At 58.9% G+C, this 15,020-nt stretch overlaps 3 protein-coding genes across 3 annotated transcripts; 1 reads left to right on the top strand and 2 right to left on the bottom strand.

Moving 5' to 3' along the window:
• Positions 1-616: 616 nt before the first annotated feature.
• GUITHDRAFT_118650 (hypothetical protein) lies at positions 617-5,274 on the top strand (the record flags this gene model as incomplete). The annotated part of the gene is made up of 18 exons (XM_005822128.1): positions 617-631; positions 741-809; positions 854-904; positions 1,181-1,321; positions 1,452-1,526; positions 2,418-2,639; positions 2,682-2,780; positions 2,827-2,880; positions 2,925-3,036; positions 3,135-3,217; positions 3,262-3,449; positions 3,492-3,537; positions 3,583-3,646; positions 4,349-4,409; positions 4,448-4,785; positions 4,833-4,900; positions 4,968-5,134; positions 5,178-5,274. 18 exons carry the CDS (start codon positions 617-619, stop codon positions 5,272-5,274), a joined length of 1,950 nt encoding a protein of 649 aa, XP_005822185.1.
• Positions 5,275-5,395: 121 nt separating this feature from the next.
• On the bottom strand, positions 5,396-7,006 carry GUITHDRAFT_118649 (hypothetical protein; the record flags this gene model as incomplete). Its single annotated transcript, XM_005822127.1, has 1 exon — positions 5,396-7,006. One exon carries the CDS (start codon positions 7,004-7,006, stop codon positions 5,396-5,398), a length of 1,611 nt encoding a protein of 536 aa, XP_005822184.1.
• A 2,391-nt stretch (positions 7,007-9,397) lies between these two features.
• GUITHDRAFT_118648 (hypothetical protein) lies at positions 9,398-10,817 on the bottom strand (the record flags this gene model as incomplete). Its single annotated transcript, XM_005822126.1, has 4 exons — positions 9,398-9,706; positions 10,229-10,383; positions 10,420-10,618; positions 10,695-10,817. 4 exons carry the CDS (start codon positions 10,815-10,817, stop codon positions 9,398-9,400), a joined length of 786 nt encoding a protein of 261 aa, XP_005822183.1.
• Between the last annotated feature and the right edge of the window lie 4,203 nt (positions 10,818-15,020).

Here is a 15,020-nt window from a genome sequence, read left to right as displayed (position 1 = left end):
ACTTCCCTCCCTCCCTCCCTCCCTCCCTCCCTCCCTCTCTTCACAACCTTCTTTCCTTCTGCATTCGCTATCGCACCCTCGGGAGGTAATTGAGACAACAGCTGAACTCGGCGAGTCAGCTCCTCGTCTCTCAGTACAACACGTTGGGGATGCTGAAACTCCAGGTAGATGCGCAGCTTCCTTGCTCCCTCTTTCCCCCTTCTTCTACCAACTTCATCACCTTCGTACCCTCATCCTCCCATAGGCGGGCAGCCATGCTGAAGCCTTCCAGCTCCTCGAAAAGGTCTCAACTGCCCCTTCCTCCTCTGCGTCTTCTCCCGATCCCCCAGCACCAGCCTCCTTTCCTTCCGCCTACTGTCTGCATCAGTATCCCCATCCCTCCTCTTCTTGCTCTCCTTCTCTCCTGCTGCTTTCTCTCCGTCTCGTCCAGTGCTTTTCTTCTCGCGTTGCTGATTTCCTCTCCTCTTCTCCCTCCCCTTTCCTTGCTCTTCTCGTCTCTCCCTCTCCTTCCTCTCTTCCCTCCCTGGCTCTGGTTGGTGTCGTCACTTGTGCTGCACAGGCTCTGTCTCTCACCGAGTCTCCTCCTCTCTTTGCTGACAAAGAAAGCCGACTGAGAATGAAAGCTGTCTCGGTGCCTGGGAGGAGGGAGCGAGAGAAGAGGAGGGAGCGAGGGAGCGAGAGAAGGGGAGGGAGGGAGGGATGGGATGAGGATTATAGTATGGGCTGACGGGATAGTGCAGTTGAACAACTTGGGCTGCTTCTACAAGAGCAGGAGGAAGTGGCATTCAGCGTTGAGGTACCTGGAGCAGGTGAGGACCAGACAGGAGTTTCTTCTTCTCCTCACCCTCCTCAGGCTCTTCGATTGGAACTCATGCTGGACTCTTCGCCCGGACCTGCTGGAACAGTACATTCCTTCTCGTCCCTCCTTCTTCTATCCTCTCCCTCGTTTCCCTCGCTCCTCTTCCTCCTCCCTCGCTCTGCATGCTCTTCGTCTCACTCTTCCCTCAGCATCTAAACCTCTGTGTCGTTCTCTCCCACCTCCGTCAGCATCATGCAGCCCTTGCACACGCGCTCGCCGCCGTCCAGGTGAGGAGGGCAGGGGGAGGTGGAGGAGGCATGCGAAGTGACGGCTGAGGATAACGAGGAGGAGAGAGGAGGAGAGCTGAGGAGAATGTTGCAGATGATGTCTGTCGGTCTCGAGGAGGAGCAGGAGGAGGAGGAGGAGGAGGCAGCGGTGATCCGCCTGGCGGCACTCTACAATGCTGGCGCTCAGTACGAGGCGATGGAGCAGCTGGAGGAGGCGAGCAGGATGTACGAACAGGTACGAAGAGTGAGGGAGTTGTGGGGGGAGGACGGGGGGGGCATGGCTGGGACTAGATCGAGAAGGGTAGAGAGGGAGGGAGGGGAGGAGGACGAGGACGAGGAGGAGGAGGAATCTGAGATGTTTGAAGGCTTTCGAAGTGTCCAAGAAGCTCTGGGGAGAGCATCATGCGAAGAGTCGAGCGATGAGATGCGCTGCTGATGAAGTAAGCTCTCTGAACTCTGTGCTTCCTTTGTACCCTCTTCCTCCTTCTTCCCTTCTCGTCCCCCTCCCTCTCCTCCTCCCCTCTCGTCGCCTCTTCCCTTCCTCACGTCTTTCTCTTAGACTCGGCAACGTCTTTCCCGGTCGGACGTTCGTCTGCCCTCCATCGGCACTCAGACATCTCAGAAGAGGAGCGGCAGGGGAAGCGGAGAAGCGATAGAGGGGAAGGGAGGGAGAGAGAGGAGAGCGAGTGAGAGAGGAGCGAGTGAGAGAGGAGGTGGAGAGAGCGAGAGAGTGGGAGCTCACTTTGTCTGGCGTGAGGACGTCTCCTCGTCTGCGGCTCATCGCAGGGAGGAGGGAATGCGCTTCTCGTCTCCTCCTCGACGTGGCCCGAGGACCCCCAGGACCCGCGGGCTTGTGCGGAGGAGCAAGCTTCTCCCTCAGCTACACGACGGTACCGCCTTCATGGTGATCAGCAGCGACGAGCAGAGGAGAAGCGCGAGGAGGATGCGAGTAGCTGCTGAGGTGGAGGAGAGGAGGTGGCTGCTGGAGCGAGTGATGGGAGCGGAGGAGGAGCTGGCAGCAGTTCGATCTTCTCTCCTCCTCCAACAGCCTCCGGCGACCCGCTGGCTGAGGGTGCGAGTGAGGCACAAGGAGGAGACGAGGCTGCTGCTGCTGCGAGAAGAGACGAGCATCGAGCAGCTGCTACAAGACATCGCAAGAGAATTCTCCTTCCACTTCTCCTTCCAGCTCTTCCTCATCAAGCAAGATGGAAAGGTTCAAGTCCATCCCCCCCCCTTCTTCTTTTCTCCTTGTCTTGCCCCCCCCCCTTTGCTTCTATTCGCTCGCTTGCTCTCTCGCCTCTACTTGCCGCTGGACTGACACGAGAAAGCAGAAGACTTTACTGCAAGGTCGGGAGGAGCTGGAGGAGGCGAAGGCGAAGGCGCGAGAGGAGAGAGAGAGGAGAGGAGAGGAGGCGGAGGAAGAGGACGGCAGAACCGAGGAGCTGTTGGAGATCACGCTGTGGGTGAGAACAAGCCTCGACAAGGAGCGAGAGGAAGCAGAGGAAGCTGCAGCTCGAGCCGAGAAGGAGAGGATGGAGATGGAGGCGGCAGAGGTAGGAGGAGGTCGAGGAGAGGAGGCACTAACGGACTCGCAGGCAGTGTGGGAGAAGGAGAGGAGAGAGGCGGAGGAGGCAGAAAAAGCAGCAGAAAAAGAACGGGCGGCAGTAGAGGAGAAGGAGAAGATGCTGCTCAAGGTGCGAGACAAACTCCTACTGCCACTCCGCATGAGGCAGCGAGCAGGAAGAGGAGGAAGCGATCGCCGCGGAGGAGGAGGTGCAGTCGCTGCTGGAGGAGGTGAGTGTGAGCGAGGAGGAGAGAAGGGTAACATGGAGCTGCAGGAGGAGAGGAGGAGAGCGAAAGCTGCAGGGATGCGAAAGAAGTCGGAAGAGCTCATTGCAGAGCTGACGCAAAGAAACCAAGGAGAGCGAGAGAAGGAGGACGAGGAGGAAGGTGAGGGCGGGAGGAAGAGAAGGGAGTGGGAGGGCGGAGGGGCAGTGTCAGGAGAGGCTGAAGGGGGGGAGGCGGGGGGTGTGGCTGACGCATCGCAGCTTGGAGGAAGTATGACGAGGCTCTGGAGGAGCTGCGAGCTGCTGAAGCTGAGGAGGCGGAAGCAGAAGGGAGGAGGAGGCAGGTGAAAGGTACAAGTGCAGAGAATGAGACGATGACAGTGAGCAGGCGGAGGAAGTGGCGAGGAGGGAGAGAGAAGAAGCGGAGGCAGCGAGGCAGGAAGCTGAGCAGCAGCGTGTCAAGGCGGAGGAGGCGGAGAGAGTGGCAGAGAAGGAGCGTGCGGAGATGCAGGAGGCGGAGGAGGAACTGGCGCGAGAGCGGAGGGAGTTTGAAGCAGCCAAGGAGGAGGCGATGAGGTGAGGGAAGCGGCAGGGCAGCAGCAGCTGACACAAGGGCAGAGAGCAGCGCGAGTACGAGCAAGTGCTGGAGCAGCAGCAGCAGCAGGTGACTTGGCAGCGACTCGGAAGGGGAAGTGACCTTGCATGCAAGGCACATCCTCTCGAAGCTGCGCAGGCTGCGAGGGAGGAGGGGATGGCCACGCGGATCAGAGCAGGTGACGTTATCAGAGCAGGTGACGTCATCAGAGCAGGTCACGTTATCAGAGCAGGTTACGTTGGGATGAAGACGAGGAGAGGGACGAGAGAGGAGCGAGAGAGAAGGAGAATGAGGCTCGAAGAACTCGCCGCCTCCCTCCTCGTCTCCAACTCGCGAGTCTTCCTGGCGCGAAGGCAAAGGAAGCGACTTGTGCGAGCAGTGCGGGAGGAGGAGGAGCTGCGATCGGCGCTGGTGCTGCAGAAGAGCTTTCGAGGTCACGTCGGGAGGCGACTGTTCGAAGAGCAAAGAGAGGAGGTTGAGAGGAGGAGGAAGGGACGAGCAGCAGGAGAAATTCAGCGGGTTTGGCGAGGAGGGAAGGAGAGGAGGAGGGCGCGAGGGGAGGAGGGGAAGGAAGAGAAGGCCGGCCTGTTTCTCCATCGCTTCTGGTTCGAAGGAATCGAAATGCCTCCGCTGGACCTCCAGCTGGCCTACGAGCAGACGAGAGGAGGAGGAAGAGAAGCGAGGAAGACCCGACTAATGCAGCTCAAGAAGCTCCACCATCAGGTGCCCCCCCCCCCCCCCCCCCCCCCGCCTCCTCCTCCTCCTCCTCCTCCTCCTTCGCTCCAACCAGCACCATCGCATCCTCATCCTCTTCATCATCCTCGCTAACTCGCATGTAGATGTGCCTTCAACACACGTCGCTACATGCTCGTGACCTCAGCGGCTCGTCGCCTCCTCGCGTTCTCCTCCGCCTCTACCGTCATCGCCTTGAGCTCCATCGGGTCGCCGCTATGCTCGCGGTCCTGACGCGCAGGAGCAGCTCGCGCCTCCCCGTCGCTCCTCTCCTTCTCCAGGCCCCCGACGTTCCCGTCCTCCACGACGACGGCAGCTCCTCCTTGCTGCACGTCCTCGTCCTCCCCGCAGTCGAAGAGACAATGAGTGCGGCAGTGAAGCGAATTCGAGCGAAGGAGGAAGGAGGAGAAAGGGAGGAGGAGAGTGAGCAGGGCACGAGGAAACAGCAGGAGCAACTTACAGATCTCATCCTTGTCGTCGCGTCCTCCCTCGAATTCCTGCATGACCACAAGATCGTGCTCGGACGGGTGCAGGCGGACAGCTGGGGATTCAGTCAGGGGCGATGGCTTCTCTTCGACCTCGATGGTAACCCCGCGCACATCTCCCTCCTCCCATCCTCACTCGCACTCCAGTGGCGCACAAGGAAGGAGAGCTGCTCGATCATCGAGCCTGGGACCTGCTGGACTATCGAGTTCCTGAGGTGAGCGGGAAGAGACGAGGGGGAGGAGGAGGCAGAGAGGGAGGAAGGGGAGCTAACAGCGGGTCAGCTGCAGGAGGCACGAGAGAGGAAGGAGCTTCACAGGTTGTGCGCGCATCCCTCGCAAGACGTGTTCCTCGCCGGAGCTCTCTTCTACGAGTTTCTCTTTGCTCGCTCCATCCCAGAGGGTGTCGAGGACGCGGGGGCGGGGGCGGGGGTCTGTGACGCCATCATGAGGTGGGTGCAGGAGGAGCTAGTCTTGTCTCACTTTATTTTACAGCTACATACTGAGCAACTGCCTGACAAGAACGGCAGCTGATCGCTTCTCCAGCAAAGATATCCTCAAGGCCCTCGAGCTACGAGCCTCAGCCTCATGACCTCCTCCTCCTCCTCCTCCTCCTCCTCCTCCTCCTCCTCCTCCTCCTCCTCCTTTCTTTCATTTCCTTCCTTCTACCTCCTTTCTCCCTTCCCCCGGTCCAGATGGCAGGCACGAGGCTCTCAGGGGAGAAGGCAGACCTGGAGGGGGTGGGAGGCGCGGGCGAGAAGGATGTTGGTCTCCTGCTGGATGCGCATCTCCATCTTGTCGTTGTAGCATAAATTCCTCAGCGTCTGCACCGCACAGTCTCTGACCGTCTGCTCGTGCCCGTGCTGCTTGATCGCCTCCTTCAGCACCTCCACCCCTCCTGCCCGGATGACGCGAAGTTTACAGCTCTCTCTCTCTCGCGAGAGGCTGTAGAGGAGGATGCAGCCGAACTTGTGGATGTCCAGGCAGCAGTCAGAAGTCATTAGGAGCAGCACGGCTTCGACTCCCTTCCTCCGCACAAGCTCAACGATGCTCTCGTCCTCCTGCTTCACCAGGTTGCACAAGGCAGCGAGGGAGGAGGCCTTCGTCGCAGCTGCTTGAACTCGAGGAAGAGACTTGAGGATGCGAGCGATTCCTTTCCTCTTGACGATTTCTGCTCGCACGTCATCGTGGAAAGCAAGGTTGCGAATGAGACTGAAGAACTGCTCCAGCGTCTCATCGCTCCAGCCTCCTCGCTTCTTTCCTCCTTGCCCTCTCAGCAGCTCCAGCACCACTGGCACCACACCCTCGCGCGCGATGTCCACGCAGACGTCCTTGCTGACGGCTGCGACGTTCTTGAGGGTCCAGCAGGCGTAGCAGACAATAGTCTCGTTGTGGGCGAACCTTGTCATGGCCCTTACGATCACTTCCACTCCTCCGCTGGCTACGATCAGACAACTGCTGGCCCCGTCGCATGCGAAGCTGCACAGAGCCCACAAGCCCTTCTCCTGCACCCTCGCGTCCTCCTCGTGCACTTGCAGGCAGCGGAGGACACACTGAACTCCGCCATGCTCGACGATGTAGCTGCGGATGGAGTCGTCGTTCATGTTGCAAAGGAACCAGCAGGAGTTCTCTTGGATGAGGGGGGAGCTGGTGTGGCGAGACATGACAGACAGCAGCGGGCTCACGTATCCCTTGCAGCGCTCGAAGTCGATGTTCAAGCTCAGGTTGATCAGCGCTCCTATGGCGTTCTCCTGCACAGGCGCCACCTCCTCGTGGGTATGCATGAAGTCGAGGAGCATGTCGGCGGCGCGGGAGGCGATGATGTCGTTGCGGTAGTCGGGCTCGGCCGAGAGGTTCCACAGCAGCCCGAGGGAGTGCACGACGACGTTGAGGTGCTGCGAGCTCTCCTCCATCAGCTGCACCAGGGCACGGTGAGTCCCCAAGCTCAGCATCTCCTGCCTGTTGTCAGCGTTGCGCGACAGGTGCCATAGGATGAAGCTGCATCGCCCCATCGCCCCCATGTCCTCCCGGCACTCCTCCAGCAGCCTGCAGAACTGTCGCGTGCAGCCCGAGGTGTGAACGAAGGAGTAGATGCAGTGTAGGCGGTGCCATGGCTCTCCTTTCTCCTTCTCCATGTCCTGAAACTCGCTGCGAGAGAAGAAGGGGCAGGTGGAGAGGAAGGCATCGAGAAGAGCAGTCACGCTCTCACCATTGTTGCACTGCTCCAAGGAAGAGGAGATCCGGGAGATGCCTTGCAAGATGTTCGAGTCTTCCCAGTCCAAGTGCTCGCCCGTCCTATTCTTCGCCTTCAATTCTGCTGTCATCGCATTCACGCGGTTTCAACCTCCTGACAATCCGCCAGTCAGTGAGCGTGTGGAGTCATCGACTGAAAAAGCTCATCCCTTGCTAGAGCTTGCTGGGCACTAATTTCTTTCCTTCCACATGCACTCCGATCATTGTCCACCATCCCTCTTCCTAATCTCGCCTCTGTTTTTGTTCTTATCATCTTCTCCTCTCCACTCCTCTCCACTCCTCTCCACTCCTCTCCACTCCTTCACATGTTGTGTTCTTCACCTCCCCTCACCTCGACTCGTCTACTCTCTGGTTTATCGTCAAAAATCACTTATATCCCTCCCCTCCTCCCCTTCTTTCCTCCCTTCTCTGCTCCTTAGCTCCACCTTCTATCCTTCTTTTATCCATCTCCAATCTATCTCGTCTCGTATCGTATCGTCTCGTCTCGTCTCGTCTCGTCTCGTCTCGTCTCGTCTCGTCTCGTCTCGTCTCCTCTCCTCTCCTCTCCTCTCCTCTCCTCTCCTCTCCTCTCCTCTCCTGCTCTCTCGCTAGCATTCTCGTCCAGGTTCACTTCACGCTCAAAAAATCGAATATAAACGACTCCCGCGAGTAGTCGTAGACCCACCCCTGTTTACCACCTTTAGTACCCTACCCCTACCTGCATTACATCCCTTGAACCACTCACCCCCTTCATGCTAAACCCCACCCCCAATTTTACTGAATACTACCCCCTCCTTTCAGGTCTATATCTGGGGGAGCAAACCACCTTTCATACCACCCACCCCATCCATGAAGCTCAACCCCCGACGGGGTCATCTACACCTACCTTGGAAGATCAAATTACCTCCACCCCATTTCTGTATTTTTGACGGGGGGGTGGGGGTACAAACGATGCGATCTCGTAGCCTTTTAGGTCCCCTACGATCCCTGCAAGGAAACCAGAAGCATGGTGGGGTAGTTCAAATACGTATCAATAGGGGTACTTACTATATTCAAAAGGAGGGTCCACAAAGCCATGGGGTACGTATGGAGGGTGGGGTGATTACGTACAATATGAGGAGTCGCGCTTGTGGGTGGGTGAAACAGTACCACAGTCGATATCAAAACGAGGGGTGTAGACAGGGAGGGGTGGTTACAGACGGCATTCATGGGGTGGGGGTGGTTTCAATGATATTGCGGCCGAAGTTGACCTGCATCACTGCGGCCGCAAGGCTGCTGGTTTTTTTTTTCCCTTGGAATGAGCTACCCCACTTTTTGATGGGATAATGGGGGTAGTGAGAGTGGAAGCAGGTAGGGTGGGGTATTCACAGAGTACATCTCGTAGTCTATCAGTTTTACAGAACTTCGAACATCATCATTACAACTTTTAGTTAACGCCGGTTGACCGCCATGGCCTCAGCGGCTGCCGCTCGCCGGTCACCGTACGGGGGCCCATGGCCCATCCGGCCGCCGCATTTGACTCAGTGAACCCGGCATTCCCGGCGCCGGCGGCCGCGCCGCCCGGGCCGGGGCCCACGCGGTCCTCGAAGGGCCGGGCCCGGGCTTCCAGGATTCAATCGTCAAGGGTGTTACTGGGTGCCAGTGACTGGCGCGGCGGGTGACCTGCCTCAGCCGAGGCTCAGCTCCTTGTCCGATCATCCCAGTGCCAACCCCGGGCCGCGGCGCGGCGTACCGGGGACCGTACTGAGCACTACTTCCCGCCGCATTTACCGCCGGGCGGCCGAAGTTGACCTGCCGCATGATCACTGCGGCCGCAAGGCTGCTGGTTTTTTTTCGCGCTTCTGAGCACTGATAGCACTAGCACTGCAGTGCTAGTTACTTTCGCGCTCGTTGCCCCTCGCAGGGCCGCCGCTCCGACGGTTCCTGACCGTACCTGGGTGCTGCTGACTCGGATCTTGGCTCGCCGAAACGCGGCCGGCCACCTACCAGCGCCGCCGCCTGAGTCACCACGCCAGCAGCCCCTTGGACGGCGACCGGCGGTGGAAGCATTGAAACGCCGGCTCCTTGTCGGCGGCTGCCCTTTCTCCGTCCGCGGCCACCCGCTTTGTGGCGGCAGCGGACGTCTCGACTGACAGTGGTCAGTCGGCTGCCTCCGGGTATCGCGTCTAAGGGATTTTATTCCTCCTGCATGCTCCTGCTGCTTGTTGCTTGATTGCTTGACCCTTAGGCTGCTTGTCTGCGCGGCTTCGCGCTTGGGCTGGCGCTGCCGCGTCTGGGTGCCAGCAGTGCTGGTTCTTTTCGGGCTTGTGTTTTGTGTGTGATTGTGCAGCTTCTCGCTGTGCGCTGTGTGCCTGGAGGTTTAGCTTGATCCTTTTTTTTTTTTTTTTCCTGCTTTATTTTGCTTGAGGCACTTTTTACCTTCTGCCAGTAAATCCTATGCAAGCGTATGCTCTGGCTCCATTGTACTGCTCTGACTCCTCTTGTCATGCGCGTCTCCCGCGCCTGCTTGTCTGCGCGGCTTCGCGCTTGGGCTGGCGCTGCCGCGTCTGGGTGCCAGCAGTGCTGGTTCTTCTCGGCCTTGTGTTTTGTGTGTGGAGATAGCAGTCGAGCATCTGAGCATAGCGGTGCGGGAAGGCCTTGAGGGGGTATTCGCTGATCTTCTTGCTGAAGCACAAGAGAAGTTCCCTGATGGTGCGTCGCCTGCCTTTGGAAGTGCTTCCGCGGCTCATCTCACCCAGCAAGCGCTTGCAGTACTGCAGGTGGATTTGACTGACATCCTCGACACCACTAGCCTGATCCAGGCGATCAAGCGCTACAGCTCCTTTGCGGGGACCGATGACCAAGGGTGGAGGATTCGGCAACACCTGTCACCCCTTTCTAGTCATCCTGCACTGAGCTTTGAAGCTCTACTGCCAACATATCCTCCAAGGGGTCCTTCTTGGCCGGATGCCGGATCTTCTTATTCCGCGGCCCTGTCAGCCATTCGTCGAGGAGGCAGATTTATTCCCCTCTCCAAGGGAGCTGATAAACCTGGTCTCCGGCCAATTGTCTGGCATCGGTTCTGCACACCGTCGACTCGCGACGAAGCTTGCTTTGGCAGCGATTCGCTCATTTCTTGACCAGCACTTCCTCTCGTCTCACCCTCGAGCGATTCAGTTCGGGCTCGATCGAGACGGCTGTCTGAAGTTCTCGCAAACCGCGTCAGCGCTCCTGCCCCTTCACGCTCGCGGTGATGATGAGGATGTTCACGGTTGCCAACCCCACAGTGCTGGTGAGTTTGGATGCAAAGAACGCCTTCAACTCCCTCAGGCGACCGCCAGGCTCTCTTCGATGCAATCGAGGGACGTGCGAGTCGCGACTACTTTGATGGGAGCATCACTGAAGGCGCAAGCTTGCCCTCTTGCGAGCATCTCCGTTTGTTCGCCTCCTACCTCTCCAGCTACTATGGAGACTCTGCTGACCTTCGACTCTTTCACAAAAGTCAGTCAGCCTCCGTTCAGTGTACCTCGGGCGTCTGTCAGGGCGATGTCCCCTCCAGCGTGTTTTTCTGCCACAGTATCCACCCCCTGCTCCTCCATATCGCAGAGCTTTTTCCCTCTGTTCGAGTCTTGGCCTATGCTGACAACGTCGTGCTTGTCGGTCCACTCGAGGATGCCGTTGCAGCTACGTCCGCTATGAAGAAGTACATGCCAGTGGTGGCTGATCTGAAGCTAGAGATTCAACCTCGCGAGTCGAAAGTTTACATCCCCTAAATCCTATGCCCCCTCCTGGCATCAACACCCTGATCTCTCGCAGCTGAAGAAGAGCCTTAAGCGCCGTCTCAAGACTCAACTTCTTCACTTCGAGGTCGTCACTGGCGGGATTACACTTGGCGGCCTGCCTATCGGCACGGATGGATTTCATGCTAGTCAGCTCCGAGCGAAGGTTTCTACCCTCAACGAAGAGCTCTCAAAGCTCGGGCTCGTCCAGCATGCGGCTTCATGTTCAAGACGCTGGTGAGGGCGAGCCATCTCCAGAAGCTGCGCTTCTTCCTCCAGGGGTCATCTCCGTTTCTCCCGCGGGTCCAATCACAGATTCGTCGCTTTAACCTCTCTGTCCACCTGGCGCTTGAGAAATACCACCGCTGGCCTTCCTCGCAGTACCTCGCCGCGCATCCCGACCTGCTAGAGTTTGCGAGGTTCAAGCGGGAGCTTCCGCATAGTCGGGGAGGGGATGAGTTCACGCCCTCTGAGGGTCTACACCCCGCTGTTTACTATACGGCTATCGCTCGCTTCCTCGCTTGGTACTCTGACCAGCCCATGTCCCGGACCTTGCCCTCTCCTCATAGCCTGGACGTTCACTGCTCGAGATCTCTCCGTGCCCAGAAGCATCCTCTGGCGACCTTCTTCGTTGAGGCGCACGACTTCGTTCATAATGCTGGAGCGATCCTCTACCGTCGTGTCAAGGCTCCTGCACCGGCTGCAGATGGCGCGGCGATCCCACCTGCCCCGGCTGCTGTGCCTGATGACGCAGGACGCCCCCCGGCATCTGTGGTACACATCCCTGGTTTGCGCGCTCTCGTCGACTCGTCTCATGAGCACTTCATTCCTCCCCCTGCGCAGCGAAATGTGACCCCTCTTGTCATGCGCGTCTTCCCTCGCCATGTGCATGCTCGCGCTGCGCTGACCGATCAGCAGCGTGATATCCTCACCTTGCACAGCCGCAGGACACACTCGCTCAAGTCGCAGGATAGGGTCTTGCAGTCTACCATCTTCGCTCATTTTCCTGAGCGTGACCTGAGCCACTCTCCGATGCGAGTCTCGAGCTACTACCCCCTCAAGGCCTTCCCGCACCGCTATGCTCAGATGCTCGACTGCTATCTCCATGGCATGCCGATCTGCCAGTGTCCGACGGAATGTGATGGATGTCAGCGCGAGCTCGATCCCTCCGTTGCTGCACATCATCTCCAGACCTGCAAACGCCGATCCTCCAAGCTTCCCACGGCGCATGACAACCTTACTCGTACGATTCGGTCGATGCTGAACGAAGCTGGTCTTCAGAGCGTCATCGATACAGTCGGGGATCCTCGTTCTCGACGGCAGGTACCCTCCCATCCTCATGGCCGCAAGATGAAGGGCGATATCCACATCCCTGGAATCCGCGATCGAGGGTCCGAGCAGTACGAGGGCTTGATGGCGGACGTGACGTTGGTCCACCCTTACATTGGTAGCTCTGCCGACCTGACCAAGTGGGGGGAGGTCAACCTCGACGCCCTCCATGTTGCAGCGTCTGAGAAGATTCGCAAACATCGCGCTGCATATGCCATGACTACTCCTCCTCGAGCGTTCATCCCTCTTGCCATCTCGACGGACGGTACTCTGCATCCTGACACCCTCCGCTTCATCTGGTATCTCGCGGACATCATTGCTCAGCGCTCAATGCCTCTTGAGGATGCGGCGTTTGGTCGGCACTTCGTGCCTGCCATGATGACGGACCTGCTGCTGAGAATCTTGGCTCGCAAACGCGCCGCCACCTATCAGCGCCTCACCATGCAGCTGACGCTGGAAGCGCTCTTGTCTGGTGCGAGGCGCATGACGCCCTTGCGGGCGCAAGCACTTCTCGAGCCAGAGGACAGCTCCTCCTCGGACTTTGTCGAGTCGCCCGAGGAGTCTTTGCCGGAGGTCTCCGACTCCGATGGGGGAAACCCTTCGAGTGGCGCCGACGATCGGCGCGGAGCTGGCGAGGCGTCTCCGTCCCTCACTGTGAACTGTGACGTCGGGTGCCTCCGGAGAGCTCGACACCACTGGGGTGCTTGCTGCTGGTCCGAGCTCGCCTGCTTCCTCCCCGGCATCGGTCGGGTCACGCCGGTCCTTGGGCATTGCCGCGGCGTCGCCGCCGTCACGGGCGGCTACCACTGACTCGGCTACCGCTGACTCGGAGGCTAGCGAGGAGGACTACCTCGAGCGGTACCGTGTTCCTGTGTCCAGCCTCCCTCCGTCCGCTGCCCCAGGCGGACCCCTGGGCAGCGCCGGCTCCTTGTCGGCGGCTGCCCTTTCTCCGTCCGCGGCCGCCCGCTTTGTGGCGGCAGCGGACGTCTCGACTGACAGTGGTCAGTCGGCTGCCTCCGGGTATCGCGTCTAAGGGATTTTATTCCTCCTGCATGCTCCTGCTGCTTGTTGCTTGATTGCTTGACCCTTAGGCTGCTTGTCTGCGCGGCTTCGCGCTTGGGCTGGCGCTGCCGCGTCTGGGTGCCAGCAGTGCTGGTTCTTTTCGGGCTTGTGTTTTGTGTGTGATTGTGCAGCTTCTCGCTGTGGACTGTGTGCCTGCCGGTTCAGCTTGTTCCTGCTTTATTTTGCTTGAGGCACTTTTTACCTTCTGCCAGTAAATCCTATTCCTTACATTGGTAGCTCTGCCGACCTGACCAAGTGGGGGGAGGTCAACCTCGACGCCCTCCATGTTGCAGCGTCTGAGAAGATTCGCAAACATCGCGCTGCATATGCCATGACTACTCCTCCTCGAGCGTCCCTCTTACCATTTCTCGACGGACGGTACCCTGCATCCTGACACCCATTGCTTGACCCTTAGGCTGCTTGTCTGCGCGGCTTCGCGCTTGGGCTGGCGATGCCGCGTCTGGGTGCCAGCAGTGCTGGTTCTTTTCGGGCTTGTGTTTTGTGTGTGTTTGTGCAGCTTCTCGCTGTGGACTGTGTACCTGCCGGTCCAGCTTGTTCCTGCTTTGTTTTTCTTGAGGCACTTTTTATCTTCTGCCAGTAAATCCTATATCCCTCCGCTTCATCTGGTATCTCGCGGACATCATTGCTCAGCGCTCAATGCTTCTGCCAGTAAATCCTATACCAGTTCTTGAGGATGCGGCGTTTGGTCGGCACTTCGTGCCTGATGACGGCCCTGCTGCTGAGGTCTTGGCTCGCAAACGCGCCGCCACCTATCAGCGCCTCACCATGCAGCTGACGCTGGAAGCGCTCTTGTCTGGTGCGAGGCGCATGACGCCCTTGCGGGCGCAAGCACTTCTCGAGCCAGAGGACAGCTCCTCCTCGGACTTTGTCGAGTCGCCCGAGGAGTCTTCGCCGGAGGTCTCCGACTCCGATGGGGGACACCCTTCGAGTTCGGAGCTGGCGAGGCGTCTCCGTCCCTCACTGTGACGTCGGGTGCCTCCGGAGAGCTCGACACCACTGGGGTGCTTGCTGCTGGTCCGAGCTCGCCTGCTTCCTCCCCGGCATCGGTCGGGTCACGCCGGTCCTTGGGCATTGCCGCGGCGTCGCCGCCGTCACGGGCGGCTACCACTGACTCGGCTACCGCTGACTCGGAGGCTAGCGAGGAGGACTACCTCGAGCGGTACCGTGTTCATGTGTCCAGCCTCCCTCCGTCCGCTGCCCCAGGCGGACCCCCGGGCAGCGCCGGCTCCTTGTCGGCGGCTGCCCTTTCTCCGTCCGCGGCCGCCCGCTTTGTGGCGGCAGCGGACGTCTCGACTGACAGTGGTCAGTCGGCTGCCTCCGGGTATCGCGTCTAAGGGATGTTATTCCTCCTGCGTGCTCCTGCTGCTTGTTGCTTGATTGCTTGACCCTTAGGCTGCTTGTCTGCGCGGCTTCTCGCTTGGGCTGGCGATGCCGCGTCTGGGTGCCAGCAGTGCTGGTTCTTTTCGGGCTTGTGTTTTGTGTGTGTTTGTGCAGCTTCTCGCTGTGGACTGTGTACCTGCCGGTTCAGCTTGTTCCTGCTTTATTTTGCTTGAGGCACTTTTTACCTTCTACCAGTAAATCCTATGCTCCCGCACCGCTATGCTCAGATGCTCGACTGCTATGTGCATGCTCGCGCTGCGCTGACCGATCAGCAGCGTGATATCCTCACCTTGCACAGCCGCAGGACACACTCGCTCAAGTCGCAGGCTGAACGAAGCTGGTCTTCAGAGCGTCATCGACATCCTCAGTCTCGACGGCAGGTACCCTCCCATCCCATCCTCATGGCCGCAAAAAGAACAAAAATGGATTTACTGGCAGAAGGTAAAAAGTGCCTCAAGCAAAACAAAGCAGGAACAAGCTAAACCTGACATAGGATTTACTGGCAGAAGGTAAAAAGTGCCTCCTGCCGGTTCAGCTTGTTCCTGCTTTGTTTGCT

The sequence above is a fragment of the Guillardia theta genome (genome assembly GCF_000315625.1).
Source record: "Guillardia theta CCMP2712 unplaced genomic scaffold GUITHscaffold_131, whole genome shotgun sequence".
NCBI classification, from domain to species: domain Eukaryota; class Cryptophyceae; order Pyrenomonadales; family Geminigeraceae; genus Guillardia; species Guillardia theta.
This window is presented reverse-complemented; position numbering and strand designations above follow the sequence as displayed.